This window comes from Branchiostoma lanceolatum, chromosome 2 (assembly GCF_035083965.1).
Source record: "Branchiostoma lanceolatum isolate klBraLanc5 chromosome 2, klBraLanc5.hap2, whole genome shotgun sequence".
Lineage (NCBI taxonomy): Eukaryota > Metazoa > Chordata > Leptocardii > Amphioxiformes > Branchiostomatidae > Branchiostoma > Branchiostoma lanceolatum.
In genome coordinates, this window is record NC_089723.1 from 20,538,077 (window position 1) to 20,565,723 (window position 27,647).

General features: G+C 41.9%; 5 protein-coding genes across 17 annotated transcripts in view; 3 read left to right on the forward strand and 2 right to left on the reverse strand.

The window, feature by feature from the left end:
• The window catches only part of LOC136427842 (unconventional myosin-Ie-like), a 32,207-nt gene extending 28,514 nt beyond the window's left edge, over nucleotides 1–3,693 (forward strand). For all 3 annotated transcript variants that reach the window (XM_066417022.1, XM_066417023.1, XM_066417021.1), the window contains exons 30-31: nucleotides 683–861; nucleotides 1,148–3,693. In XM_066417022.1, coding sequence (XP_066273119.1) covers nucleotides 683–861; nucleotides 1,148–1,224 — 256 coding nt within the window. In that variant the 3' untranslated portion in view covers nucleotides 1,225–3,693. The remainder of the gene's footprint in view (nucleotides 1–682; nucleotides 862–1,147) is intronic.
• Nucleotides 3,694–3,773: 80 nt separating this feature from the next.
• On the reverse strand, nucleotides 3,774–5,515 carry LOC136427843 (BTB/POZ domain-containing protein KCTD21-like). Its single transcript, XM_066417024.1, has 2 exons — nucleotides 4,905–5,515; nucleotides 3,774–4,497 (listed from the first exon to the last, which is right to left on the reverse strand). The coding sequence occupies exons 1-2, from the start codon at nucleotides 5,181–5,183 to the stop codon at nucleotides 4,327–4,329; spliced, it is 450 nt and encodes a 149-aa protein (XP_066273121.1). The 5' UTR covers nucleotides 5,184–5,515; the 3' UTR covers nucleotides 3,774–4,326.
• Nucleotides 5,516–7,607: 2,092 nt separating this feature from the next.
• Nucleotides 7,608–12,641, reverse strand: LOC136427844 (5-hydroxytryptamine receptor 1B-like). The gene is made up of 5 exons (XM_066417025.1): nucleotides 11,680–12,641; nucleotides 10,835–10,996; nucleotides 10,227–10,316; nucleotides 9,158–9,425; nucleotides 7,608–8,639 (listed from the first exon to the last, which is right to left on the reverse strand). The coding sequence occupies exons 1-5, from the start codon at nucleotides 12,084–12,086 to the stop codon at nucleotides 8,289–8,291; spliced, it is 1,278 nt and encodes a 425-aa protein (XP_066273122.1). The 5' UTR covers nucleotides 12,087–12,641; the 3' UTR covers nucleotides 7,608–8,288.
• A 1,667-nt stretch (nucleotides 12,642–14,308) lies between these two features.
• LOC136427845 (5-hydroxytryptamine receptor 1B-like) lies at nucleotides 14,309–20,462 on the forward strand. The gene is made up of 5 exons (XM_066417026.1): nucleotides 14,309–14,787; nucleotides 17,234–17,395; nucleotides 17,887–17,976; nucleotides 18,860–19,127; nucleotides 19,963–20,462. Exons 1-5 carry the CDS (start codon nucleotides 14,387–14,389, stop codon nucleotides 20,314–20,316), a joined length of 1,275 nt encoding a protein of 424 aa, XP_066273123.1. The 5' UTR covers nucleotides 14,309–14,386; the 3' UTR covers nucleotides 20,317–20,462.
• A 2,939-nt stretch (nucleotides 20,463–23,401) lies between these two features.
• The window catches only part of LOC136427847 (solute carrier family 12 member 1-like), a 35,696-nt gene continuing 31,450 nt past the window's right edge, over nucleotides 23,402–27,647 (forward strand). For 9 of the 11 annotated variants that reach the window (XM_066417027.1, XM_066417030.1, XM_066417029.1 and 6 more), the window contains exon 1: nucleotides 23,402–24,014. In XM_066417027.1, coding sequence (XP_066273124.1) covers nucleotides 23,424–24,014 — 591 coding nt within the window. In that variant the 5' untranslated portion in view covers nucleotides 23,402–23,423. The remainder of the gene's footprint in view (nucleotides 24,015–27,647) is intronic. The other 2 variants (XM_066417036.1, XM_066417037.1) reach the window with 1 other exon arrangement.

Here is a 27,647-nt window from a genome sequence, read left to right on the forward strand (position 1 = left end):
TTTTTAATCATGACAATTAATTATTCCTACAGAGTAGATTATGACATACTTTGTTGGCAGCTCATCTCCTAAAAGCAGATTGAAATTCTAATATTTTTAATTATTCAAACCGTCGGTAATTGGAGAACCACAGGGATGATTCCTTATTGTGTTGTTCAGTGGATTATCTCCTCATCATCCTATGGTTTAGGGCAGCTTTATTTGATATGGATGAATTTCCCAAATCCTCTTTTATTTTCAGAAATAGTAATCATGAATGACCTACAATGAAAGACATTCAGGTTTTGTTTCTCAACAAAAGGTCTAAATCTACCTCAGGAGGCTTGTTTGCAATATGTTGATATACATGTATGTTGTAAGAATACATTCAGCAGGAAAATGCCATCATTCCCTATTGTTTAAAAGTGAATGCAATTTGTAATAAAGCACCCAGATACATATATCACACAAAAATTTCTGTTATTTTCATAGACTCTGGTGAAAATATGTCATGATACATGTACTATAATTGCAAAACAAGGAATATTTTTTTGCAATCTTGCATCAGATTGAATGTTGCCATGTTATTTACTTTTCGCATGTGCATGGAAATGTACATGTATGCCCTAAGCTTTCTTTCATACAGAGATAAATTATGAGATACCTGCTCCCTATAATAATAATGGCTATATTGTTTGTACAGTGTCCACAGGCAAAGTATCGAGACCAAAGTGAGGCCCAACATCGCCCCCAACAAGCCCAAGCCCAAACCGAAACCCAAGCCGTCCCTACCCCAGTGCAAAGCATTGTGGGCTTACGACGCACAGGACACTGACGAGCTGAGCTTCAATGCTGACGATGTCATTGAGATTGTGAATGAAGGTGACTATGCTATGCTGCTTTTTACAAAATGTTCCTGTAGCTCAACTGATTTGAGCTCCTCGTTCCAATTAGTTGGTAACTGGGAGTCCCCTGTTTGATCCTGGGAATGGCATCTCGGTTGGGGCTGCACAGGTCTTTCGGAAGGGACATTAAATGCCTCTAGAAATATACCCTGCTACTGAAACAGCAAGGAAACTTGTTGCCCTACAATGCAATGTATGTATCACTAGGCACTGCAATGGTCTGAACGAACAAACAAACCTTGAAATTCTGTTGTTTTGTACAGATGGCTCAGGTTGGTGGCGTGGAAGGATACGAGGAAAGGAGGGACTATTTCCCGGCAACTATGTACAGAAAGTCTGACCAGACATACCGAGTCTTCCTGCTTGGTCAATCCATTAAATGCCTTTTGCAATATAGAAGATAGCTAGGTAGAGTAAACATCTTGATTGAATTCTAGGTTGTTGAATAATTTGTAAGACAATTTGATAGAAGATTTTAAAACATGTATGTCGACAGATCATGTTATGTTATAGGTATTGTGTTACATTTATGTGTTTTCCGTCTATAGTTAGCAAACTTGTTGCATTTCATGTTTCCTATATATAGTCGTATGATTTGTCCTTGAAGACCAGGATTTTTAATGTTTGAATTTTAAAAGCTTTTAAGGTAAATGTCTGGTAGCTATGAGTTAAGTTGTGAAGAAGATCGAGAATGAAGCATACATCTTTAATAATCTTATAATGTTTGTATTTGACTAACGAAAAAAGAATTGTTAGAGAATCATGTATTGTATATACTAGTATTTAGGTTTTATTTCGTCCTGTCTTCCTAACACGTTTTCTTGGGGTTATTTACAAATGTACTTGAAGTGAATTTTCTTTGCTTTTTGTATTATTCACTCAATATATTGTTCCGGTTAGATATAAGACATTGGCTCCAACATCCCTTGATAAGATACAATGGGAAACATACATGTACATGTATGGAAATTCTTTAGTGTGTCAAAATCACACCCATCATGAGGTAGACAGAGTCTGTGCACATGGATTCACAGTTGTTGTGCTGCAGGCAGCATTTCTGTGGTTTTGATATGATGTCGTTACTATTGCATGTTTTCTTGGACTGTAATCTGATTTTGAGAAATGCATCTATCTAAGCCTTTTCAAGCGAAGAGGTAAAACCTCTCCAGATCACAGGATGCAAACAGCACAATCAGCCTCGATAGATATCCAGAAGGTAGTTGTGTTATTCTATGTGATTTTTCCATTTAGCTAAATGTAGATTTCTACATTTCTTATTCTTTTGTCTACTCTATACCCTTCAACTTCTAACTTCACAGCAAACACATTCGTTGATACAAGCTGGTTTGCTATGCCAAAGGGCATTTATACCAGCTAGATGGTAGAAGACCGATGATGATGACAGATACAGATATAGCACCCACACAGTGCTAAAGATTAAGGAACTTCAATACGGTACTCAAACTGTGGTGTATGTTTTTTTTACACACTCAATTAAGACATATAAAGTTCCAACAAGGAGATTTTGGAACCCTGTGAGGTCCCACTACGTAAAGCCCAGAGGGATAAAACCACTTCCAACTACAAATGGTTTGAAATGCATAATTCAAATGCGCTGTCATGCAATGTTCACCCGTGTTATTTTTAGTATGAATTACTACTGTATAGGCCACGGATTATTGAAGATGAAATTTTCTTATGCTAGAGTATAGTTATGGTATTGGCGTCAGGCTATGCAGACTGTATGTAGCATCAAATTTCAAGATGTAAAAGTACTTTTGATATGCTCCATTTTTGGCAGGTATGCTCTATGCATTTTTACTGCATTGTGGAGGAAGCCGTTATTTCAGGAAAACTTCCAGGCTGTGGGAAACCTGCGTCAATCTCCTCGTGTTTGAGAGGATTAGAGAGCTGCTTTTGTAATTTCCTAGCAAATGTGTGGTTTTGCTCGTTGGGGGGTGTATTTTCGTAATGTAGTATGTGCAGTTTTACACTCAGTCTGGTAGCCTTACTCCAACCCATCTCCTCAGAGTTTACTGTTTTGTCAGGTTTTACGAATATATTCACTCCAGTCCTTGCACATGCACAAGCTCCAAATTGCACTCACACGTTTTGACCACATTTTACAGACCACTTTTATGTGCAGATTCAATTATATATTTTGAATGGTAACATATTACAGTTTCTGAAGATAATGTTTTACTCCTATAATACATGTATATGTGAACAGCATAATTTTAGCCAAAACTGCAAATCTAATAATTTCCCTGTCCAAAACTTCAGTAACTTCAGTTCTCTTCTTCCAAGCTCTGAAGCGAACCCCACTTTCTGTCTAGTATGTACAGTCAATGATAAACATGGAATTAGGCTAAGCTTAGTTTTATTAGTCACACACAGTCCCGAAACAAATGTGTACTCGGAAAGCGGGAAATGCCGCCATATTTCAGGGATCTCGTCTGATGCCTTATAGTACTACATGTACAATCTTGAGACTTCAACTTATTGTGTATATATTCTAGATATCTTTTCTTAGATGCATATTTTCTTTTGTCGTGTGGAATTATGATCAATTAGATATCAGATGACAATGTTTGAAAATCATAATATTGATAGTCAATTCATTGTAAGCCTTGTAGTAACATGACACTTTATTGTTTTGTGAATGTTTAGTTGGTTGCAACTTTTAGTTAAAGCAAGGTTTATGCACAATTTGTTAGCTAACATAACACATTGTATACAACATGGTACATGATTCATAGTGTACTTTTGATGACCTTTTAACGTTTGTTAATAAACATTTCTTACGCAAGTTCTGGTTTACTTTAACAAGAGCTGGTTTTAGGTGATAGTATTTTCCACAACTTGTGTGATCAGATTTTGATACCCAAAGCTTTTAATCTACATGCTAAAATGAGCAGGGCTATCTTCACAAGCTGATACAGCTAATCATTGTTACATTTGCACATTTGCATGTTCGTTATTGCCTTATACTTACGTTATAGGAGGTATTATGACTTTAATGTCATGTATGCTATAAATTTCCACATTTGCTCTTAGTATATCTACATGTAACTTTCCTACTCTTTTTTTTACATTCAACCTGATGAATTTTTGCATTTCTTATGCTAAATAACACTCCTTGACTTTGAGCAAGGGGTTTTTTAACCTTGCTTTGAGCGTTTTGCTGGAAACATTTTGCTTATGCTCTAACTTCCAATATCTGCCATTCTCCGCTAGCTTGCCATATTTATGACCCTGACGTTTTGAAGTTTATCCAACTCTCCTGGATTTGACCTGTGTATCGTATGACTTTGACTTTGGGCGTTCTGCTTGAAACCTTTTGCTTATACTCCAACTTCCAATATTTGCCATTACCTGCTAGCTTGCCATATTTATGACCCTGACGTTACGTTTATCCAACTGTGTACCGGATTTGACCTGTCTATTGCATGACCTTGACTTTGAGCGGTTTGTGCTTCTTGGTCTTCATGTCCTCTGACAGCTGGTTGATCTCGTAGAACGAGATCTCGTCCTGTAGGATGCTGATGTCCTGGAAGCCCTCGGGAAGCCGCAGCCAGCCCTGCCGCAGGAAGTTCAGGATGTACCGGAAGACCTGGGAGAGAAACACCCTGTTCATATACATGTACTACACCCTGTTCATATAAAGCTTCGCGTATCCGGATATATCCAGCTGTAGATTCGGGATGGATCCGGATTCGCGAACCCTTGTATATGAACGATCCGAATCTGGATATATTACTGGATACACTGAGTCGACATCACCATGGATGGAATACATTTTGGCAGTTACCTGTATTGTCTGTCAAGTTTGCGCTTCTGGCTGTATCATTAATGTTGCATGTAGCATATATCCCTGCATACCCCTTTTTATCTTAAATCTCGGTTTTTTGTTACGCTGCGGATTTAGGTGAAGTAACATTACAAAGAATATTGTTATTCACTAAGATATTTCGCATCAAACATGCAGTGAGATCTTGTTTGTTTCGAATCGAGTCTCACTTGCCCGTCCCGATCGATGAAGTAGTTGCCCTGGCTGTCCTTCTGCAGAAGCTGCGGCGCCAGGAACATTCCTCCCAGACGGGACTCGGGGTACTTGGTCAGGGTGGCCATGGTGGTGGTGTACAACACCCCACCCACGTTCACGGTCACCACCTCCGACGTCATGTCCAGCTCCTGTCGTCGCTGCTGGCTCCTCCGTATGCTGGCCTTCTCGCTCAGAGACGTAGAGAAGGCTACTGCGGTGGGAAAGACGGCCAGGCTGGATTCAAAATTGTCCATGAAGCATGGTCTGGACAACCGTCTCAAGTCGGGACACTGTCTCTTGAGACGCTCGGTAGAAAGGCGCAGCAGGTGATTTGTGAACCACTCAAGGAGCACATAAGTTATCTATAATTCAAAACTCCCGTGATTTACTGTGATTGACTGTCACCTTGGCACACCTGAAGCCAGATAGATTGAAGCTTGTCTGTTACCAAGAAACCTGTCGAAAATTTGACTTTCGAGAAATTCCTTAGTTCAAACTGTCGGGTTGCAAAATTCTGATAATGATAAGTCCCTTTCAGCTATCAAGACTAAGCTGGTTGCTGAATGGCGGACGCGAGCATTATTAGCACAATTGAAATATGCGCATTCATGAATGATAGGTGGGCGTAAGTTGTAATGTTACTAGTACTGGAAGTTGAGTTATGGGAAGATACCAAGCGAGCTCGACGAAGTCAGTGACCGTGTGAGTGAGTACTGGAAGTTCATGAATTAAGGGTGGCCCAACATTTGCATTTCGACTCGTTTTGACAAAACAGGCCCGGAAATAATGCATTACTATTGAGTTAACATGATACATATATAAGGGACGGTCCCTAAACTTGTGTATCTATGCCGTTCCACCGTCTTGAGAATATGAGTTATGTTATATTATATTATATTCCATTGGATGGCATTTCAGCACCTTAAATGAGGTGGAAGGATCTGGAGCGGCTGACATTTGGCAGGAATGCAGTAGAGTAGAGTAGACTGTTGACTGCTGTCGAGTATTTAATCCACTCACACAGAGGCGTGTGCCCACTCTTACCCATCAGTGTGGTGGATATCTCTTCGCGCTCGAGGGATCAGCCTCCTCGAACACGGAACACCTAGCTCAACGACTGCACGCAATGGTGTGTTAGGCTAAAGCAGGTAAATTTTATGGATGATATCCTCTTTAGAGTACAAATTTAATGCGAGAGGCGAAAAAAATGTGTGAAAAAAAAATGATGGCTAAATTTTTAAAATAGATGCCATAAATGTTACAGCAAGAATTGAAGCGACGAAACGTGGTATCACAGCCAACAAGTCTTTTATTCCTGTATTCAAGAATTGCACAAAGTAACACTAGTGTGTTAGACTGGTATCACTTACTTAAGATGGCTACTACACTTCAAAACCACAACTACAGTCATGGCTACCTCACTAGCTTCACTTCTACAACTACAGTCAATGCTACAACACCCACAAATTTTCCTATTTTGGTTCTTTCTCTTCATGTTTACCATCTCCGGAGTGGAATTTTTTCTCAATTCAAAATCAGTCAAAAATTAATGAGCTCCTGATGTAATTCATAAAATGTGCATGCTATGGCCTTATATCAAAAGCCGTGAAACTACGGAGATATCCACGGTGAGATATCACATTACAGATTTTTTTTACTCAAACACAAGGTAATGCGCTTCGTCCAAACATTGCCAATGTGGTATATAAACGCTGTAACGTTATACGTGTGCAGTGAGATCTTCGGTCTTCAAATTCCCTATCTCTCTATTTTTCAATAAGAAACCATTACCGTGTTTTCACTCTCTTTAACGCCCCCTTTCCACTGCGACCACTGAGTAACCAGATATTTGACATGTTCATCAACTAGTTTTATAGATGAATAATGAATCTTAAGCTTTTTATGTTTTGTGTATTTTGTTGTCTTTTAGATTGTACTCTTACATCGTGCATCATACTCCAATAATAGAACCAAGGGTCACATCGAACCAGTTTTGGTCGCTCAAAAGTAGCTCATTAGCGATCACTGTCTTGGGGAAAGGAAGCCGAAACAACGTGTCTCGAATCTTTGCACACCTTATCGTCATCTTGCAGTAGATCAGAAGAACAGACATCGGAGCCGGCCCGGAAATGGGTGTTTCTCTTCAACTGCTCTCGATTACATATCAAAATACTGCATGTTCCGCATCCACCACATGACAATCTGTCAACCCGTTAATCAGAGGTTCTGTTACCTGAGCTTGTATTTCCCTTCGCATTGTAGAGCCAAAAACGCACACCACGGATTTGGTTGTCGATGTGCCAACAATCACATTTGCCACCAAGAACCGTACAATGTTAATTTTTGGTATCATGTTTACAGTACATGATAACACCAGAATCTGCTCCGTGTAGGTATGATTATCTGTGTCACGTTAAGGCTTCACGACATCAATGAATGAAGACCTTTATTGTACATTTTGCCCGAGTAGCAGGGTTGACTGTTGTTAATAACCCTGGCTTGTACCACGGTGCCATGTCAACGTTGGACGCGTAGGTGGGTGCTGTGAAACAAACTGGTTCACAGTATGTCCTACTGTTGCCTCATCTAAGTCGACAACCCTAAGCACAAGACCACATTGTCACCTTGACCCAATGATGGGGACAAGATGCTTATCATGGTGACGTCTACAATACAAGTGAATATTGACACAAGTTTATTCTTGTTCTAGTGACCGTTATATTAGTCTATATTGGCATGCAAAACGTTTTTCATACAGTACATTATTTGAACGAATGTCTATCATCACACAAAGGCATCTACCAAATTTTAAAAGTCATTTGTCTCTATAAAACAATCAATTTTGTCATTTTCTCTTACATATGATGGACAAGAGTCGTCAAAACACAATTGTGATAACTGTATGAGCTAAATTACTCAAAAATGAGGGGAAATTCCTCTTTCAAATGACATGTCTGACCTGGCGTTATCAAAGGCCTCTAGAGCCATGATTTCTCGCTCGGATCTTGGTGAATAATACCTAGAAATTACCAGGAGACATCGAATCCTTTTATATAACTTAGAACAGATTGATATAGCACGAAATCTAAGGTATGCTTAGGTCCCAATTGGTGATCACTTCACGGCACTGAACTATTTTGAACTACGACACGATTTTTTCGAGGTCCTAGCCTCCTAGACTCGATCTAGCTTTCCCTAGGTCTTCCCAATTATGGATAGCAGAATTGGGATAGGATGAATACTTAGTGCCCTTAAGGCGCCAAGCTCCCCTGGCAAATTATCATCTCTGTTTGACTAGACTTGACTATTTTTCAAATGGCATATTTGTTATGATTTGGTATGATGGAGACTAGAATATATCAGTTTCTGCAGCGAAAGAGTCTCAGGAACCCCTGTCGGAACGGACGGTTGCGAGTGTAGATGAAGGGGTTGGCGAACGCTGAGATCAGGGAGAACAACATGGCGAACCTCTGCCACGGTCCGTCCGATGACACCACTCCGTCCCCAAACTTCGCCGTTCTGAAGAGGACGACGAAGTACGGCAGCCAGGTGACGAAGTACACCCCGATGACCAGCAGGACCGTGGTGGCCGTCTTCATGCGCTGTTTGAACTCTGAGGGAACCTTCTGGCGGGTTGGCGGGGTAGACGGCTCCCCCGGTCCCATCGAGGAGTCTTCGCAGATCCGTGCTGGAGCCACCTTGTTACTGGGCTGTAGTGCAAAAAGGTCAAACAACTAACAGTAACAGATCCAGATCCCGAGAAAAAAGAAATCAAGGTCCATACGTAATTGCAAATGGTATTTTAGAACACGCCCTCAGCCACCCTTCCGTACTGGAGCACAAGCAACATAGATGATGTATATTGATTGTTGTTGTCTTTGTTTTTACTCATTTCCACTGAAGTAGTAGTTTTGTAAGTTTTGTTGTTTTTCAAATCATGAATCATTTTCTAATCATCAAATCATATAGGTCACTGAAATCCAATTTTGGTCGCTCAACGGAAAAGAGAGACTTGGTCATTTATTTTTATATTTTGAACAATTTCATCTCGGTCCATCTTTGAAACCCTTTTTTTGTCCGACTCAAGTTTTAAACCGGTTTTAGGATGTGGCTGGAATTCTTGAATGAAACTCGGAACTTTTACAACAGTACGTGTTTTTCATTTCTCCATCTCACTCGCTGTCATGCTCACCGTTACTTTCATACAAATGATGGCCCTATACTCCACCTTTAATCCGCCCTTGTGTCCAGCTGATGATGGAGCGTCGCACAGCCGTGCTGACAGTGACGTCAGCGACACTTGTCGGCTGATCTGGCCGGGCTCGTCAGGCGACGCCCGCTGACTCTCGGCGCCACTGTCAACCGACGATGAACGAGAGAGCTCGGTCTGCCGAGTTGTGCCGGTGATCTCGGCTTGTCCGGAGACTACTGCCGACAGGGCCTGGGGGAGCAGTTGTCTGTGTCGAACCTGTTGTCGCCTCACCTCGCGCCAGATTCTTGGAAAACAAACAAACAAACAAGTAAACAAACAAACGTTAAAAGGGCAGTAACAACACAATCGGTGCTTAAGATACAAAATTGAGTATGGGTACGGCAGTAGCACTGATAATGCTTGGGTCAAATTTCCAATCTGGGGCCCGGCCGAGCAGTCTTTGGAACGAAAAGTATGGTATAAAAGACAAAAAAACGTACCAAAAAATTACCGAAAAGCATAGCTGGTGCATATCTATTACTATACTCCTTAATTTTTTCGTTTCTGCAAAAAACCCGACCGGGCTCCGGTTGAAATGTGACCCGAGCAAATAAGTCGACCAGGGTCTGCAAGTAAGCAACTGAAAACCCCGGAAGAATCTTTTTTTTTTGTTGGGTTTCTCTTTTTTTCTTAAGTCTTTTTAAAAATTTATTTGTCTTTTTGCCGATTATTTGTTTTTACAATCTTTGTTTTGGCATCTTCTACAGATAATGGGCGTGCATGCGTGTGACAATATAAATGTATCTTCTTGAAAGAAAAAGCCTGTTGAATAATCATTTTATCCTCTTTAATGAAAAGAGGATCTAAGCAGAAAGATAATCATTATCTAGGATCTTGCTGAGGTGAAATTTAAGCTACTTATTGCATGTTGTTCGTAGAATACCATCTATAAGAATATTTATATGAAACGCACTACTTTCACTCCACCCCATCCTGGGAAAACACCGTGCAAGTGTGAGTTTAAATGACAACATTTTGTGCAGATATCCGACCGGTATGATTAAGTTTTCTTATAACTAAGTAAAGAACCACTAAATATTCATACTTGAAGTAGCAGAAAATCATGATCAGAATGACGATTCCATAACAGATATTCAGCGTGGCCTGCCTGCCTTTCTTTGCTGGTCCCAGGTATCTGAAACAACAGTAGACAAGCAACGGTCGGTACGAGCATCGGGAGCTTGCAGTCAGTCATTATGATATTTCTTTTCTTGAGTAATCTCTTTCGATCACTCATTTGCTCATTCGGATCGGTCGCTCATTCACTCGCTCATTCATTCATTCACTCACCCATTCATTCACTTGGACGTTCACTCACTTTGGACGTTCACTCACTCACTCGCGCGCTCACTCACTCATTCCATTACCCACTCACTCACTCACTCACTAGTTCACTCATTCACTCACTCGCTTGCTCACACACTCATACACTCGCCCTCTCACTCACCCGCTCATTCGCCCACTCACCCACCTGCTCCCTCGCTCACACTCACTCACACACTTACACACACTCACTCTCTCAATCACTCACTCACTCACACACACACACACACACACTCACTCACTCACTCACTCACTCACTCACTCACTCACTCACTCACTCACTCACTCACTCACTCACACACATGTAAGTGGAGACAGACTCGGACATACTTGCATGAGACGAATGGCGGGAAGAAGAAGAAACCCCCTCCGGCCTCCAAATATGGAACGAGCACCGTGTTGGTGAAGGTCACGAGAAGCGGCACGGCCACAAGCAGGGCTGTGCGTCCTTTGGTCATGATGGAACTGTACTTCAGCGGGAAGCAGATGTACCTGTGGAACACATGTAGAATGTTAGAATGTGAAGGAAATGGGATAATGTTCCGTTGACTTCATAGGGCGCGGCCACATGCGTTGTGCGATCGTCGTACGATTACTTAGGGCATTTTTTTGAACAGCCATGCACGTGACCTGCAAAATTCTACTTTCTTTCTACAGAAAAGGCTGTGTTTTATCCTTGTCAGTGGTCGGTTCTGCCATAGTCTGATTAAAAACCCTATTGCATTGAAATCGTATGACTATCGCAAGACGTATGTGAGCACTGTAGGGCAAGACTAACGGTCGACATGATAATAGCATTTCTCACAAACATAATCGTCAAACACACGTGCACCCAAAAAGTGCTGTATAGATGACTGTAACGTTACATGATGGGTGATTGACTTCCATTAATTTCACACGACCGTCTTGAGTAACACAGAAAATGGAAAAGCTGACACTTCGCACAGTATCGGAAAACTACCGTCTTTCGACGAAAGTCAAGAACAGAATCCAAGGCAATTACTTTTAAAAGTTATCACCATTGTCGATTATGATACGTATAGCTTCCTTCTTGAAAATACACTGAATAGCGATGAACAGAGAAACAAGCAAGCTTTGAGAATAGAAAATTAACGCTACACACAAACAAGAACTAATAAAGAAGAACCATATCACAAATAAAATGGTAGTCCTACCAGTATCGGTCCAGAGATATGGAGCCGATGATGTTGACGGAGAAAAAAGCCCACGTCAGATAGATGAGGTGCAAAACCAGCACTAGTGAGCCGTTGCTTTGGCACGACAGGATTTGCTGTCCTGTCATGAGCCATATCATTAATGGACCCTTTGAGATGACCTGGAGAATGTCGGCAACAGCCAGGGTGCAGAGCAAGGTGTTCCCGGGCGTACGGAGCTCCTCCACCGACGAGATCGTCAGCAGGACCGCGGTGTTGCCGCATGTGCCCAGCGTGATGCATATCGTTACCCACACGAGCTGGAGCTCGCGCCAGGGAGAGGTGTAGTAGGAGAATGGCTCCCAGTCGAAGACGGCGGCGGTGGAGTTTGGGGGGCCGGGCAAAGCTGTGGTCACATTGGGCAACATTTCTCGTCGACGTCGTGTGCCTGCGATCAAAGCTGGCGTTTTGTTCAGAAGAGCCGTTGAACTACCGCTTGCCTAACGCAGTACAAATTCATATTCCTACCTTCTCTACCCGCGGTGATCAATTTAAGTTTTGAGACCAGAACTGTACTGTACGATTTCAGACAGTTTTGTTCAATGTACGGAAGGCACAGCGAAAGTCGAACAACAAAACATTTTCGACAGTTTTCAGACACGTTTTTGTACGCATTGCTTCCACAGATCCGCGTGTCTTCTCACCCCGACCAGTCCAACAACTTCGACGGCTTGACCATTCCACATGGACCTGGCTTTATCCCGGGAAAGTCGTCCGACGTTTCAATCACCATCCGGATTTACGCAAACTGATTAGCGTTCTGACAGGAAATCTGCCCCTTCGTGACAACGAAAAACACGCGATACTTCTCTGACGATTTTGATTATGATACCGTGCTATTATTTAGCCGTATTATATAGGATCACGTTTTAGGTATTATTTACTACACGACTGAAGATTGGCTGCGCGACACATTCTGGAACCAGTCGTAGGCAACTGTTATAGAAGAACTTTATTGCACTACAATTGTGCATGGTACAAAGTATGGCAAGAATTCGTAAACATAATACAAAGTAGAAGTATAGAATAAAACTTAACATCCTAATTAATAATACAATACAATAAGGGCTACCATACATTTTGATATAGCATCCTAATCACTAATACAATACAATAAAGGCTAGAATACATTTTGATATAGCGTAGCAGTTATGATCGAGTTGGTTTAATCATTAGTTTCGGTATTTTTTCCTAATGTGTTGTGGGGATTGTTGCAGAATTATGGGTGTAATGCTAATTATCTCCCTCGGGGATACTAGTAATTAAACATAATCATCTCCCTTTTGACCACCTCCCTTGTGACGGGATCACAACTTCACGTAACACGCAACTCGCCTTCAGCAAATGTGCCTACTTATCACGAGCGCATGTCTTTCTAGATTGAATGTGAACAGAATATTAGATTGAAAAACACACACTTAACAAAATTATCTTTGAATTGAAGATACAAGAGCACACAGGGATTGGATGAATTTTTTTTACTACCATACAATAACATCACCGATGTCTTCGTTCAAGGTTCAAGGTCATACTATAACGCATTTCCCACTTGTATGTATGTAAATGTTGATTTACGGTCGCTTTCTCCCCTGCAGTTAAGCCTTAATTTGGTAGATGACGTTGTCGACTTTGGAGTGGCGGGCATCTTATATTATCCTCGAATCATAACGGCGTTGGTCTTTCAAGGAGGGTTTCTTTAAACCTTCTTGGTATAACGGAGGAACATATTTCCATCTTTATGTGTACATTGTCCACTCAACAACCTGAACAGAGAACCTAGTAGTACATTAACGAGGAAGAAAACGGAACGTCAACATTACTTACGGCTCAAGTCAATACGGTAAAGTTCTAAATCTAAACCCGAACCGCCGTTCATATAACGTTACATTTCATACAGTGTGTGCGTGTTTTTCACCTAAAACTCTGCTGGTCTCGGATCACATCCAATCTAGGAAGACATAATAAGAAGGCACATATGCTGAAGGTGATTTGCGTGTTACGTGAAGTTGTGATCCCGTCACAAGGGAGGTGGTCAAAAGGGAGTTGATCATATTTAATTACTAGTATCCCCGAGGGAGATAATTAGCATTACGTCCATGATTTTATAACAGTTGTCTACGACAGGTTCCAGAATTTGTCGCGCAGCCAATCTTCAGCCGTGTAGTAAATAATGCCTAAAACGTGACGGCTAAATAATCGCACGGTATCATACTCTAAAATCGTCACACACGTATCGCGTGTTTTTCGTTGTCACGAAGGGGCAGATTTCCTGTCAGAACGCTAATCAGTTTGCGTAAATCCGGATGGTGATTGAAACGTCGGACGACTTTCCCGGGATAAAGCCAGGTCCATGTGGAATGGTCAAGCCGTCGAAGTTGTTGGACTGGTCGGGGTGAGAAGACACGCGGATCTGTGGAAGCAATGCGTACAAAAACGTGTCTGAAAACTGTCGAAAATGTTTTGTTGTTTGGCTTCCGTACATTGAACAAAACTGTCTGAAATCGTACAGTACAGTTCTGGTCTCAAAACTTAAATTGACCACCGTGAGTAGAGAACATTCCTTCCAAGGTATGAATATGAATTTGTACTGCGTTCGGCAAGCGGTACCGGGAGTTCAACGGCTCTTCTGAACAAAACACTAGCTTTGATCGCAGGCACACGACGAGAAATGTTGCCCAATGTGACCTCAGCTCTGCCTGGCCCCCAAAACTCCACCGCCGCCGTCTTCGACTGGGAACCGTTCTCCTACTACACCTCTCCCTGGCGCGAGCTCCAGCTCGTGTGGGTGACGATATGCATCACGCTGGGCACGTGCGGCAACACCGCGGTCCTGCTGACGATCTCGTCGGTGGAGGAGCTCCGTACGCCCGGGAACACCCTGCTCTGCACCCTGGCTGTTGCCGATATTCTTCAGGTCATCTCAAAGGGTCCATTAATGATATGGCTCATGACAGGACAGAAAACTCTACCATGCCAAAACAGCGGCATGCTGTTTTTACACTTTATCTACCTGACGGGGTCTCTTTTCTCGGTCAACATCATAGGCCCCATCTCTTTGGACCGATACTGGTAGGACTTCTATTTCTGTTTACCATTATTTGTGGCTTACTTTATGTAATGTAGTGTTTAAATGTGAGTATTAAGTATGTATACCGTTACTTTTCAACTCTTGCTTGATTGTCTGTCTGTCTGTCTGTTCATTGTTCAGTGTATTTTCAGTCAAGAGGAAAGTAGGCAAATAGTAGTGGGCAACCTGAAGCCAACCGTACACACTCACGCCACATCTTCAGCAAACGCGCTGTAGCCGGGCATAGTTTGAGCTCTGATCCTCGAAAAAGCCACACACAAGGCGAAACTAGTCGGTGTGGGCTCGAATAAAGTTCTAAACGAGTATGCGACTATAGCGTCTTTTCTGAAGATGTGGCGTGAGTGTGTACGGTTGGCTTTGTCTTCAGTCAAGAGGAAAGCTAAACGTTATCGACGATAGTGTTTGCTTTCCAATGTAATTAATTGGCTCGGCTTCTGTTTTTTACTTTCGTCGAAAGACGGTGGTTTTCCGATACTGTGCGAGGTGTCAGCTTTTTCATTTCCGCTGTTTTACACAAGACGAACGTGGGAGATTAGTGGAACTTAATCACCCATTATCTATACAGCAGTTTTGGGTACAGTTGAGGATTATGTTTAGGGGAAGCGTGATTGAATCAAGCAACAATTGATTACGGTTATGTCAGCTATCAGTCTTACACTACAACGCTCATCACACACACACTTAGCTATAGACTTTCTAGGATCTTTCGTTACTCTCCAAGCAGAGGTTGTTGGGGAAGATTGTGACCTTTTTATCATATATCCCGTTTTCTGTCCAGACTCCCCACCAATTTTCAATCTTCCCCACCAACCTCTGGTTGGAGAGAAATCTCTCGTGTCGTCCTACACTTGAGGCACAGAGTGGTCCAGCTGCAGTACTATCAGCCATGGTCGTCATCCAGCCTCCCTCCACCTCTGAGTGTAGCCGTAGCTAATATCTAAGCAGGTGCAGAGAGACAAAATCGTTAACGTTTCTTAACCTCCCGTTGCTCTGAGAACCTGGAGCTTCAGAAACGTTACAACTTTGCATTTCCACGTCTGCTTGGAAATTAGCGGCATAGCGCCATGGGGAATCATATGCTACCGTGCGCTACCAGGGGAAATCATTTCCCCTAGCATTGTTCCCGATTTAATCGTCATCTACGAAAATTAGCTGTATCAATGTTTCAACCTAACAAGCCCCAGAGGCCATTAGGCACCATTAGTACATGTATATAGAAAAGTGGTGCATACACTATATCATTAATATTATTTCCGACTAAATTTAGCAACGGCCAGTAAATTGCATGAAAGTGCACGTGAGTCTGATTCCGTCTAATTGTCAGGCTCAAGAATTGTTCACATTCTTCACGAATGAAGGAATGACCTTCGTCATCAATTTTCGCCCAACTGCACTTGTCTATACGTGCTTTTATACACGTGTATACAAGATTGTACGAGTATAACAATCTAGTGTATGCGCCAAAAAACAGTTACTCAAAAAACTGGACAAAGACAGCGGATGCTGTCTGAGACGTCTGACTATTTCAAAATCTTATCCAGTTGCCTAGGGAACTTCTATTTGGAGTATCTTATAACCTAGATGTCTAACCTTCATGGTCGAATCTAGTGCATGGACTATTTTCGCTTCTTTGTGATGATGAAAATGTGGAAAATTATCATACCCAACAATAAGGGAAGAGTATTCACCCTACTCGGCAAATTTCTACAATTTTCTTAGTCCAGAAAGGATAGCGTCGATTCCAATTGTTCTTCACAATTATCGTCTCAATAAGATTGTTACAAAGGTTTTGAAAATGGTAGAACAAAATGCAACAAACTTTCACAGTGTAATGTGGAATTGACTCTATTATTGAGGACGTTGTTTATTGACTTGTTGACCTTTCAGCTAGTAGCCTGATCATGAATAGTATATATATATGTGTGTAGCCGTGGTGATAGGTACCATATCTAGTTCTTTTATATTTATGAGATTTGGTTACGGATAGGTAGAATTAAAACGACGGGGAGTAATGAATCATTTAGTACTTTAATCATACTCGTCAATCACCGACATGATGATTTTCACTGGCGTTCGAAATTGGTTGGTTTGTCAACATGATATCTAAAAGATATTGGACTGTCTTTGAAAGACCTCAATGCGAATCGAGGAAAATTTGAGGAAGCTTTCAGCATCGGAACCTATAGATCACAAACAGGTAAAAATTCTACCGCAAAGATAGTGAGTATTGATATTCAGATGCACCGTTCTGACTCTGTGAAGGTGTGTGATCACGTCACTTTTTAATTGTGCTGGCATGACCTTGTTTATGAGTTCATACCTACGCCGTTTGGTTCGTGTGGGCCCGCCGGGTGCAAGTGAACGGAATGTTATCATTTTTCACGTTCTGGGCCACACATTCCCTTCATATGTGATTCTTTTCCACAGGTACATCTGCTTCCCGCTGAAGTACAGTTCCATCGTGACCAAACTGCGCACAGCCCTGCTCGTAGCCGTGCCGTTTCTCGTGACCCTCACCATCATGGTGCTCCTTCCATTTTTCGAGACCGGAGGGGAGTTCTACTTCTTCCCGCCATACGTCTCATGCAAGTAGGTCTGAGTCTGAGATATATACAAGGGGTGGGCCTGGTATGGGATAGCCTGGGCACCAGGCCACCGAACTACAGTCGCTAATCGCTCGGCTGGGGAAGCAAATTTCCCCGCCGCAGTTAGCACACGAGTGAGTGAGTGTGTGTGTGAGTGAGTGAGTGAATGAGTGAGTGAGTGAGTGAGTGAGTGAGTGAGCGAGTGAGTGAGTGAGTGAGTGCGCGAGTGAGTGAGTGCGCGAGTGAGTGAGTGAGTGAGTGAGTGAGTGAGTGAGTGAGTGAGCGAGTGAGTGAGTGAGTGAGTGAGCGAGAGCGTGCGAGCGAGAGCGTGCGAGAGAGAGCATGCGAGCGAGTGAGCGAGTTTGTGATTTACTGATTAAGTGAGTTAGTGGGTGAGGGAGTGAAAGAGAATTATTGATTGCTCTAGCAAAAAAAGTGAATAATCATAACCTTTTGATGCCCATCCCGACCGTTGCTTCCCTACTGTTGTTCCAGGTTCACGGGGCCAATAAAGAGAGGCAGACAGACGGCCATAAACACCTGTTATGGAATCGTCGTGCTCACAATGGTTTTCTGCTACTTCAAGTATGTATTGGTTTATTCAATATACAGTATACGGCAGCCTCACATGCACTAGCTGCCTGAATTGTGCTGTGGTTTACAACAATACATGCAGTTAAAGACTTCATAACTGATTACAAACTACAGACTCATATCGATCAGTATTACAATCTCCATTACAGTATTACAGTTTGTTTTAAAACAGGACTATTAGACTGGAAAGTTCATCTGCGTTGCTAGAACTCATTCTGAATCAAAGTTGAACTGCAATTATGTTGTGTTGGCAATTGCACTTCAACTTTGATTCAGAAAGACTATTAGACTATTAAAAATTATGAATTTTTAGGGGTTTCTACTATACTTAAATTGTAAACCGGTCGAATATCCGCACACTGCTTTGATCATGTTTTAAGGTCATCATAATCATACACGTGCATTGCTTCCGGGTGATATTCTTATAGATCATATTCTGCAAACAACAGACTTAGTAGCTTAAGGCTAGCCTCAGTACGTTCAGTCGAGTCCAGACGTTCATTCTGACGTTAGATCCTGGATAATGACTATCTTCCTGCTTGGAACGTAACAATATTAAAGTGGATTACACGATTGCTTTACTGCTTTACCTATAGGCTGACGTGTACGTAGATACAGCCAAGGCTGCCCAACTAACCGTCAGCTATCATCTCATTAAGGGCTTTCTTCCCATATAAAGAGAACGTTATAGTTACACAAATTCTTTACAAACACACACCGAAAGACGGTAAAAATATACGAAAATGAAGATTGTGAAAACGACGAACGGAAAAATGACGTGCCATTGTGATAGCTGCAGTTCATATTGTATCATGCTATTATGCGATAACTAGTACTGCTCTTTTAACGTTTGTTTGTTTGTTTCTTTTCCAAGAATCTGGCGCGAGGTAAGGCGACAACAGGCTCGACACAGACAACTGCTCCCCCAGGCCCTGTCGGCAGTAGTCTCCGGACAAGCTGAGATCACCGGCACAACTCGGCAGTCCGAGCTCTCTCGTTCATCGTCGGTTGACAGTGGCGCCGAGAGTCAGCGGGCGTCGCCTGACAAGCCCGGCCAGATCAGCCGACAAGTGTCGGTGACGTCACTGTCAGCACGGCTGTGCGACTCTCCGTCATCAGCTGGACACAAGAGCGGTTTAAAGGTGAGTTATAGGACGGTCATAACGGTGAGCATGACAGCGAGTGAGATTGGGGAAAAGAAAAAAACATCATTGTTGTTGTGTCAGTTGATACAATAATTTTACCATGGTCAGTATTGACCGACGTAGGCCATATATGATACAAGAAATACAAGGTACGCCCGTGTTTAAAACTTGCCATGGGCAAAAAAAGAACGCCTCAGAGATGGTCTGGGACGCTGGTGGTTACATGATGATTACCGATATTGAATCATTGGAATTATGATACGTGACAAGATCTGCTCAATATAAAGATCGAATGATTAGGGCCTCTTTCCACTGGCTGGATACCATTCAGCGACCAAACTGGTACGTGTGTGACCTACAACTTTATATTTGGAATATATAATCCATGATGTAAAGTGATATTTGAAGGACAGGAATTAAAGACAGATTAGATCGTTGAATGGTCGCTCAATGGGGGCCGCCTCGATGCAAAGGAAATAAAGTACAAATGTACATCAAAAGCAAAGATAACTGTCAATTCTTGTGCTTTAGTACAGAAGACTAGTCTCCGATGCAGACTCCTCCCGGCTGTTTTCTTTTTCAAGTTATTGTTTTTATACTATTACATTTTTTTCTAATTGCTGGCCAACAACAAGAAAAAAAATATAATAGTAAAACTGGAACTTAGAAAATGAAAACAGCCGACAGGAGTCTGCAACGGAGGCTGACAGAAGACTGGCTGTAGACTTTTTGGGCGTTCTAAAATACCGTTTTGTAATCAAGTATGGAGCTTGACTTTAGCAAGTGCTACTGTCAATTCATTGGTAATCACGTGCAGTCTGTTTCACCACAGCCTAGTAACAAGGTGGCTCCAGCACGGATCTGCGAAGACTCCTCGATGGAATTGGGGGAGCCGTCTACCCCGCCAACCCGCCAGAAGGTTCCCTCAGAGTTCAAACAGCGCATGAAGACGGCCACCACGGTCCTGCTGGTCATCGGGGTGTACTTCGTCACCTGGCTGCCGTACTTCGTCGTCATCCTCAGATCGGCGAGTTGGGGGGACGAGGTGGCGGCGGCGTCGGACGGACCGTGGCAGAGGTTCGCCATGTTGTTCTCCCTGATCTCAGCGTTCGCCAACCCCTTCATCTACACTCGCAACCGTCCGTTCCGACAGGGGTTCCTGAGACTCTTTCGCTGCAGAAACTAGCACTGATATGGTCTAGTCTCCATGATACCAACTATGCTGTTGAAAAGTAGTTAGGTCTAGTCTAATAGAGAGAATAATTTACCATGGAAGTTTGACGGCGTAGCCGGTAACACACTGAAGTAGCTGTTTAGGTCCCAATTCTCCATTGTTTAGTTAGGCAGTAGGGAGAAGGTTGAGGGGAAATGTTACCGCGGTCTCACTCTCCTTGCCAAGTATTCATCCTATTTCCAATTCTGCTATCCGTAATTGTAAAGACCTGGTGGAAGCTAGATATAGTCTAGGAGGTGAAATCCGGGAAAAAATTGTGTAGTAGCCAAATCTTTTTATCAGAGGAGGTTTGCGAATTCGACTTTCTAATCGTAGTGTTCTCAGTTCGCGGTTGAAACAATTCAGTTCTATAGTACAGGATACATTGGAGGCAAATATTCGCAGTACGTGTCGGAGGTAGAGAGGTCACCTAGAAAACCAAGATAATGAATGAACGAGTGAGTGAGTGAGTGAGTGAATGAATGAATGGATGGATGAATGAAATACCTTTATTGTACGTTTATGCTCTTATGAGCTACGTACAGGTCATGGTGATAGATCAGTATGGTAATGGTAAAATCAATGTGACATTAGAACGTGATAACTTATTACATCTATAAAGACTAAATTATACTTCAAGTTATTCGAGAGGAAACGTTAGAAATCCCGGACAAAACTACCCCTCTCGATCGAAGCCTCTGCTTGGAAAATAACTTCAAGGACCAGGTACAGGTTCAAGCTTCCCAAGACAGTTGTAAATATATGAACATATGGAGCTTATGATATATGGTTTGTCTAGTTCCATATAAGGAACACGATTTTTTTCTGCGCTATCTAAATGTTGTATAATGTACAAATGTATATCAACAACAAATGACACTTGTCTTCATTTTCATCTAGATTATGATAAAACCACCCGAACATTTCAAGATTTATAGTATCCTTCACATGCATGATTAGTCTAGAGCCATAGGATGATTATCAATATCATCTATCGACCACTCAATCGTTTCTAAATCTTTTGGCTATACACTGAAGTCATGTACAGTATTATAAAATGATAGCTTGACGTCTCTTGGTCATTTCTAGGTAGCATTTACAAAGGCCCGGATGGGACACCATAGTTGTAGGGCCATTTAATAACGAAGCAAAGCTACATATGTCATTCGAAAGATTCGAAAGAGCGAGGATACTTCCCCAGTTTCCTCATTTCTTCAGTAACGTGTACCGTGACTGCCTCAAAACTATGAGGAGACATACCGGTAGATGTCTGTATTGTTCCAAGTCTTTTGACGATTCTTGTCTATCATGTGTAACTAACAAAATGACAAAACCCATTGGGTTGATTATCATATTGACGTATGACTTTTGGAATTTGCTACAGATGTCAAGAGTAAAGATATGTCTTTTCTAGATCGAATAGGACAAGTTATCATTTAGTTGTAAAAACAACAACGCACTGTACAAAATGTAACGTTATATCAACGGGGGTTCGGTTACCAAGTTTCAGAATTGAATTGTACCGTAGTGTAAAGGCCCGTATGTAATTTTGACGTTCTGATTGTTTTTCTCATTTTTGTCGGACATATACACGTTATGTACAAATTATGTGATACCAAAGACTATTAAGATTCGATTCGATTTGAAATGAGGACCGTCGTGATCTGAGGGTGATAATAGAATATTTTGATGTTACAGTAAACTGTTCATTCGCTCGCGTGTGTCATCAAGACAAAACAAAGACCCGTGGGCAATGTCTGTGAATAAATCTCAGAAATATGAATGAAGGACTCTGACATAGCAAAGAGCAAATACATCGTGTTAGGATTATACGCGCCTTTATGTTGTTATCGCTCTGAATGTCGGTTAGAAAGATCTGAAAATAAATGTCTTTCAAACGCATTGCAGACATGATGTAGGACACTTGTGAACCAATTGATTGGGGCTGCACGGTTACGCGTTCACTGCCTGAGCGATACCCGCCACTCAGACGGCGTGGCCAACGTACAAGGCAGTGGCGCTACCTACCAAATGAAGGCTAAACTGCAGGGGGGAAAGCGCTCGTAACTAAAGGTCATTTATCATTCATCATGATCACCTTGGAAAATGCGTTATCATGTGATGATGTAAAATTATATTCCACATCCTGTGTTCTCGTTTAACTTGAAGTGAGTACAGCTAATCATAAGACAAGGATCGGCTGATGTTTATAGCCATCAATGCTAATCATATCAAGGACTTCTATGATCTTCTATATATTTATGCCCTTGATCAAATTAACCTCTATATCATCTTTCATTAGTACAACGCAAGTGAACATTGAATAAAGTTAATGCTTGTTAACACTGCTTTTTCTGAAGTTTTGGCACAAACCATGTTGCTGTCACATGAATGAATGAATGCCGAATGAATGAATGAATGAACGAATGAATGAGTTACAGGATGACTGAATGAACGAATGAATCCTTTATCTAGAATGTACGTGGGGTTTCATATGATTGCCTTTGAAAGTCATAAATCATAGAAGACGTCATAGAAAGCAGATGCTGAAAAGACTGCCCGGATAGAAAACCTCAAAATGATTTTGCATATTGTGCCAAGTTCATTCAGCTCAGCCCCGGGGAGAAATGCATTGAAAAGGGATCGCTATCGTAAGAGCTGAGACAAGTGCCACAAACAAAGAAGACAAACAGTCGCATGTCCTCTTTGATCCCATTTATCTGTGACGAATTCCTGCCATCCCTGTGAGTCACGATCCCAAAGTACCGGTGAGAAGCTGGATGACCTGCTGGGTGAAACCGGTCCAAACCGGAAGTGTGAAAGTCGTGAAAGTCTTGTTACTTATTACAGCATCTAAACGATGACGTTCATTGACACAAATTAGCAAAGTATTGATGTTACAACAATGGTTATCCACACACAGAAATACCGCTAGCAAGTTGATTTGGTAGACACTTTCTTGAAGGTCATCATTGTGTAGATTTTACACTAAGTGTATTTAATGATACTTTACGTTAAGCCGCGTTCTTTCCCATAAAACCGGAAGTACGGACGCCTGAACGGCCGGCATTTTCAAGAAGATGGCGGACAGTCAGGATGCGAAAGTTGGAGAAGGCTCCGAAAAATCGTCAGAAAACACGAATAAGGCTACCAACAACGATGAGACGGACGTCAATACTCCACAGATCCCAGTTGGACCTCCACATTCCAGCAGTAGGTTCGAAGTCGCCGCTGTCAACGAGGACAAAGGCGAGAAAGTTGAGCCAGCTGGCGGTGGGGACGGTAACGTAGCGCCTGTAACCGCGCCGCCGGCCGATGCGACCCTCAAGCCGTCGCCGTCGTTCAGCGCAGCCGGGGCCAGCCAGGCCGAGTCCAACCTCGGGTCCGAGCTGTCCAGCGAAGACGCCAAGCCCAACCGCTTCTCGGTCCGCTTCGCCGACGGCCGAGACGACGAAGCCGGCGATACCTTGGAGATGTCGTCGTTGGGGAGGGGGGCGGAGTCTCCGCCGGCCTCCCCGCAAGACACACAGGGCGACACCCACCACAGAACTTTTGGGCACAACACGATCGACGCCATTCCGCTCATGGACTACTACAGGAACTCCTCACAGTACCTGGAGGGGGAGGACGTCAAACGGAGACCGACTCTTGTGGAGTTACACGAAGGCAAAGTAAGTTATTATGGTGGTGATAAATATGATATAACTTCAATTGCCATGTCAACTTTATATAAAAACATGCAAAGTAGGTAAACGTTATTGCGTTATTGATGAATAACTTTGTAAGTTAATAGCCCTGTGTACCAGTCCCCTTGCCTGGTTACACAAATTATGAAACGTTTACTTAAAGATAATCGAAGTTCTGGGAGATACCAACTTAATCAGTTTCTGCTAAATTGATGACCATCTTAGGGTTTGATAGTACTAGATTATACACCAGTTTTGTATAAGACCAGACTGATATTAGTGATAGGTTTAACCTATGTTTGAGCCACTCACACTGGAGTAGTCCCCCACTCTTATCAATATAACAGCACTGAACCTTAATCCGACGCAACCTTAATCCAACACTTTTCAGTAAGTTAAGACCTGGCGCTGATATGCAAAATATTTTGATTGCTTCTAAAATACAGTGTGTTACCTTCAACAACTTTTGATTTGAATTTAATGTATGTTCATTTACCACTTGCTTTCTTGAATTGATTTGAATCAATGTACCAGGTGTGTCCCTTTTGTGTTGCCACTATGTTATGCTCATATTATTTTGTGTTACTCATTACTGCTATTATTATGATTTATTTCTGAATTATTATTATTTGCTACTGTACCTCGATCAATACTCCCATGTCAAGTTTATGTATTCAATTGGTGTCCTATAGGTCCGTATGGGCTGGGCGACTTTATTGAGTCGCAGGACACGAAAATAAAACATTCATTCATTCATTCATTCATACAGTAACTGAGTAAGGTAGGCAACATAAAAATGTGCAATGGTAAGGCTCTGAAGAGAACATGGGATAAACAAATTCACTATTGCAAAAATTGTGTCAGATTAATGTTCTATTTGGAACATAATTCTCAAGGGACTTCGTTATGAGTGAGGCTATTTTCAAGCCTTGTTTTCCAGCCACAGCTCGATAATTGGAATACTTATACATGTGCAGTAATGACTGGGGAAGTGATACACATAATGCACCCAACAGTTACTGAGATACTCACAAGGTCGCTTGTTGATTTATGATTCTGCGCTGCATTGTCTCAAGTGTCAGATTAAGGTTCAGTGCTGTTAGTGTGGTGGGTTCCTTAACATGCTCGAGGTGAGACCTCGAAATGATAGTAGATTTTGGGCCCTCTAGCTACTGGCTATGGTACGGCAGCGGAACATCCTGTTTTGATATCTCGTGTTCTGAACATGTTATGATCATGATTTTCAGTACTACAGGCTAGGTAGATGGCTTTTGGGAGGGAGAGTAGGTCATGTAGGTTAGCCCCCCCCCCCCCCCAGGGGTCGTGGAACTCTAGTTCTTTAATGTTACCAAACATTCCAGTCCTACTATATTATATGTAAGTAAAAGTAACTTTTTATGATTACTGTGGACCTGCCTATGTACACATGGATTGAGAAAATAGCTTGTGTTTGAGTTGGCTGGATGGCACACACACACATTCTTGGCAGGGCGATAAGGCCGTAGCCTTGTGGCTAGCCCAGATAACACAGTGTTTGTAGAACACTTCTCAGCTACTTGGTTATTTTAGGTAAGTCTACTGGTTTGGACTGGGCCAAATTCAGGTTGCATACCTGTTTATCATATGTATGTACAAATAGATGTGGTTAAGGTATAGGCAAGACTACTGGTTTGGACTAGGCCAAATTCAGTTTGCATACTGGTTTATCATATGTATGTCATACGTGTGTATATGATTGATTATACCAAAAGTACTGGAACTATAGTTTGTGCATTTGAAGCACAAGTGTCAGGCATGTTTTACAGTACTAGTATGTGAATGTCTCTGTGGCGCAAGCAGTAATACAGCCCCTCTGCTTCGCCACCTGGATCATTTCAGATGGTGGCATACAAATGTAAGCCAGCGGCCCCTTGTATGAGGGAGCTTCAGAATCAGACATAAGGCTCAAGCGTCAAACCTGCACGTAAAAGAACCCGACACACTTATTGAGAAGAGTGCTTGACTGCCAATAGTTGACTTGTTCAATTGGAAGTTACCATCATTCTCTACACACATGCACCAAGGTCAGGTCATTGTAGACAGTACTACTAGTTATTGATTTTATCTATATACAGAGGGCCATCAATATGACATCTGAAACTTGATCATCATTCTAAATTATCTAATGCAGTAATAATCACATTATTGATTCATAATCATATACACTGTCACAGTGTGTATACCCCCTAGAATAAGTGTGGAACCTTAAATATGAAAAGTACAAAAATGTTAAGGGTGATGAGGCAACCCCAGTACAAACATGTACATGTAGTGCATAGTTGTTGGACAGGTTTTTATCCAGCTGATTTTGGAATTGACTCAAACGAATGCATGTATGTAACCTCCCTTTAAACCTATAATAATAATGCCAGTTGCACTGTGGAGTCTGGCAAATGTCTGTTCTTTGTTAAACTATTAGAATATTGCAAAGTTTGAAAAGCAAGGGGACTCTCAAATAAATGTTACTGACTGAGAGAGTAAGACTGTAAAATGTTGTAACTGAGCCAGGGTCAATGTTTGTAGGTCTTTTATCTGAAAAGGGTACACAAAAGAAGTGACCTTTCCCCTGAGTTTGGGCAAACTTACAAACATATGTAAACTTTACTCTCCAAGCAGAGGATGGGTTCCGGCAGGTTTTGACGTGTTTTAGGCGTTTTTGTCGGTCTTTCTACTTTTTCATTTTTTTTTTGTCTCTATAAACCAAAAATGAAAAAGTAGAAAGGCCGACAAAAACGCCTAAAACACGTCAAAAACCTGCCGGAACCCATCCTCTGCTTGGAGAGTATGTAAACTCAAGATTCTTGACCTGCAGTAAATATGTTCTAGAAAAACACTGAAGCAGTAAATGAAGGCTGCTAGTGTCAACAAATAGGCAAACTGGCATGGTAATATCTCAAACGATTTCCGTTGCATGCACATTGTACAGTACATGTATCGTGCTGTGAAAACAGAAAAGCACTGTCAGCAGACGTCACAGTCAGTGGTGATGGCAAAAAAGAAGCTGAACCTTTGTGTCCGTACTGCCTTCCCAATAGCACAAAATAATATATATGATATTTTCAACTATTCTTATGCTACTGTGACATTTTAGATCGCTCCATTACCCATACATATTTCTTTTCCTGATTTAACGAACTTCCAAAAGTTTTCTATTTTCATGCTTGCAAGTTGATTTGATATACATTTATTTTAAGCATAATCATTGTGTAATAATTGTATAGTATGATATTTTCAACTATTTGAATTTTAAAGTATTTCTATTCGACTGCGACATTTTACTTAGCTCCAGTACCCATACATATTTCTTTTCCTGATTAACGAACTTCCAAGATCAATGTTCTGTTTCATGTTTAGCCTGGACTGCCAGTATTGATGCGGTTCTCGATCCATCTACAGAGAAGCTTTATACTGTGACAGTAACCACAGCTCTCCCAGATAATTGTCTGGAGCATGGTGCAGGTTTATTGGTTGGTGCTGTTGAAGAGTGTAATTAGCTCAGTAACCTGGCATGTAGGACACAGATGGTGCTAGTGACGCACACAAGGGCAGGCAGGGAAATGTCATGTGACTGCGGTAGAT

What these genes read in the sequence shown, in the direction of transcription:
- LOC136427844 (XM_066417025.1), bottom strand. Translation starts at nt 12,086, where the DNA reads ATGTTGCCCAATGTGACCACAGCTTTGCCCGGCCCCCCAAACTCCACC. An exon ending in CCGCCATTCGTCTCATGCAA is followed by an intron (nt 10,317 to 10,834) that starts GTATGTCCGAGT and finishes CTGTTGTTTCAG; the next exon opens with ATACCTGGGACCAGCAAAGA. An exon ending in GACACAAGGGCGGATTAAAG is followed by an intron (nt 8,640 to 9,157) that starts GTGGAGTATAGG and finishes TTTGCACTACAG; the next exon opens with CCCAGTAACAAGGTGGCTCC.
- LOC136427843 (XM_066417024.1), bottom strand. Translation starts at nt 5,183, where the DNA reads ATGGACAATTTTGAATCCAGCCTGGCCGTCTTTCCCACCGCAGTAGCC. An exon ending in TCATCGATCGGGACGGGCAA is followed by an intron (nt 4,498 to 4,904) that starts GTGAGACTCGAT and finishes TTTCTCTCCCAG; the next exon opens with GTCTTCCGGTACATCCTGAA.
- LOC136427845 (XM_066417026.1), top strand. Translation starts at nt 14,387, where the DNA reads ATGTTGCCCAATGTGACCTCAGCTCTGCCTGGCCCCCAAAACTCCACC. An exon ending in ATCTCTTTGGACCGATACTG is followed by an intron (nt 14,788 to 17,233) that starts GTAGGACTTCTA and finishes TCTTTTCCACAG; the next exon opens with GTACATCTGCTTCCCGCTGA. An exon ending in GACACAAGAGCGGTTTAAAG is followed by an intron (nt 19,128 to 19,962) that starts GTGAGTTATAGG and finishes GTTTCACCACAG; the next exon opens with CCTAGTAACAAGGTGGCTCC.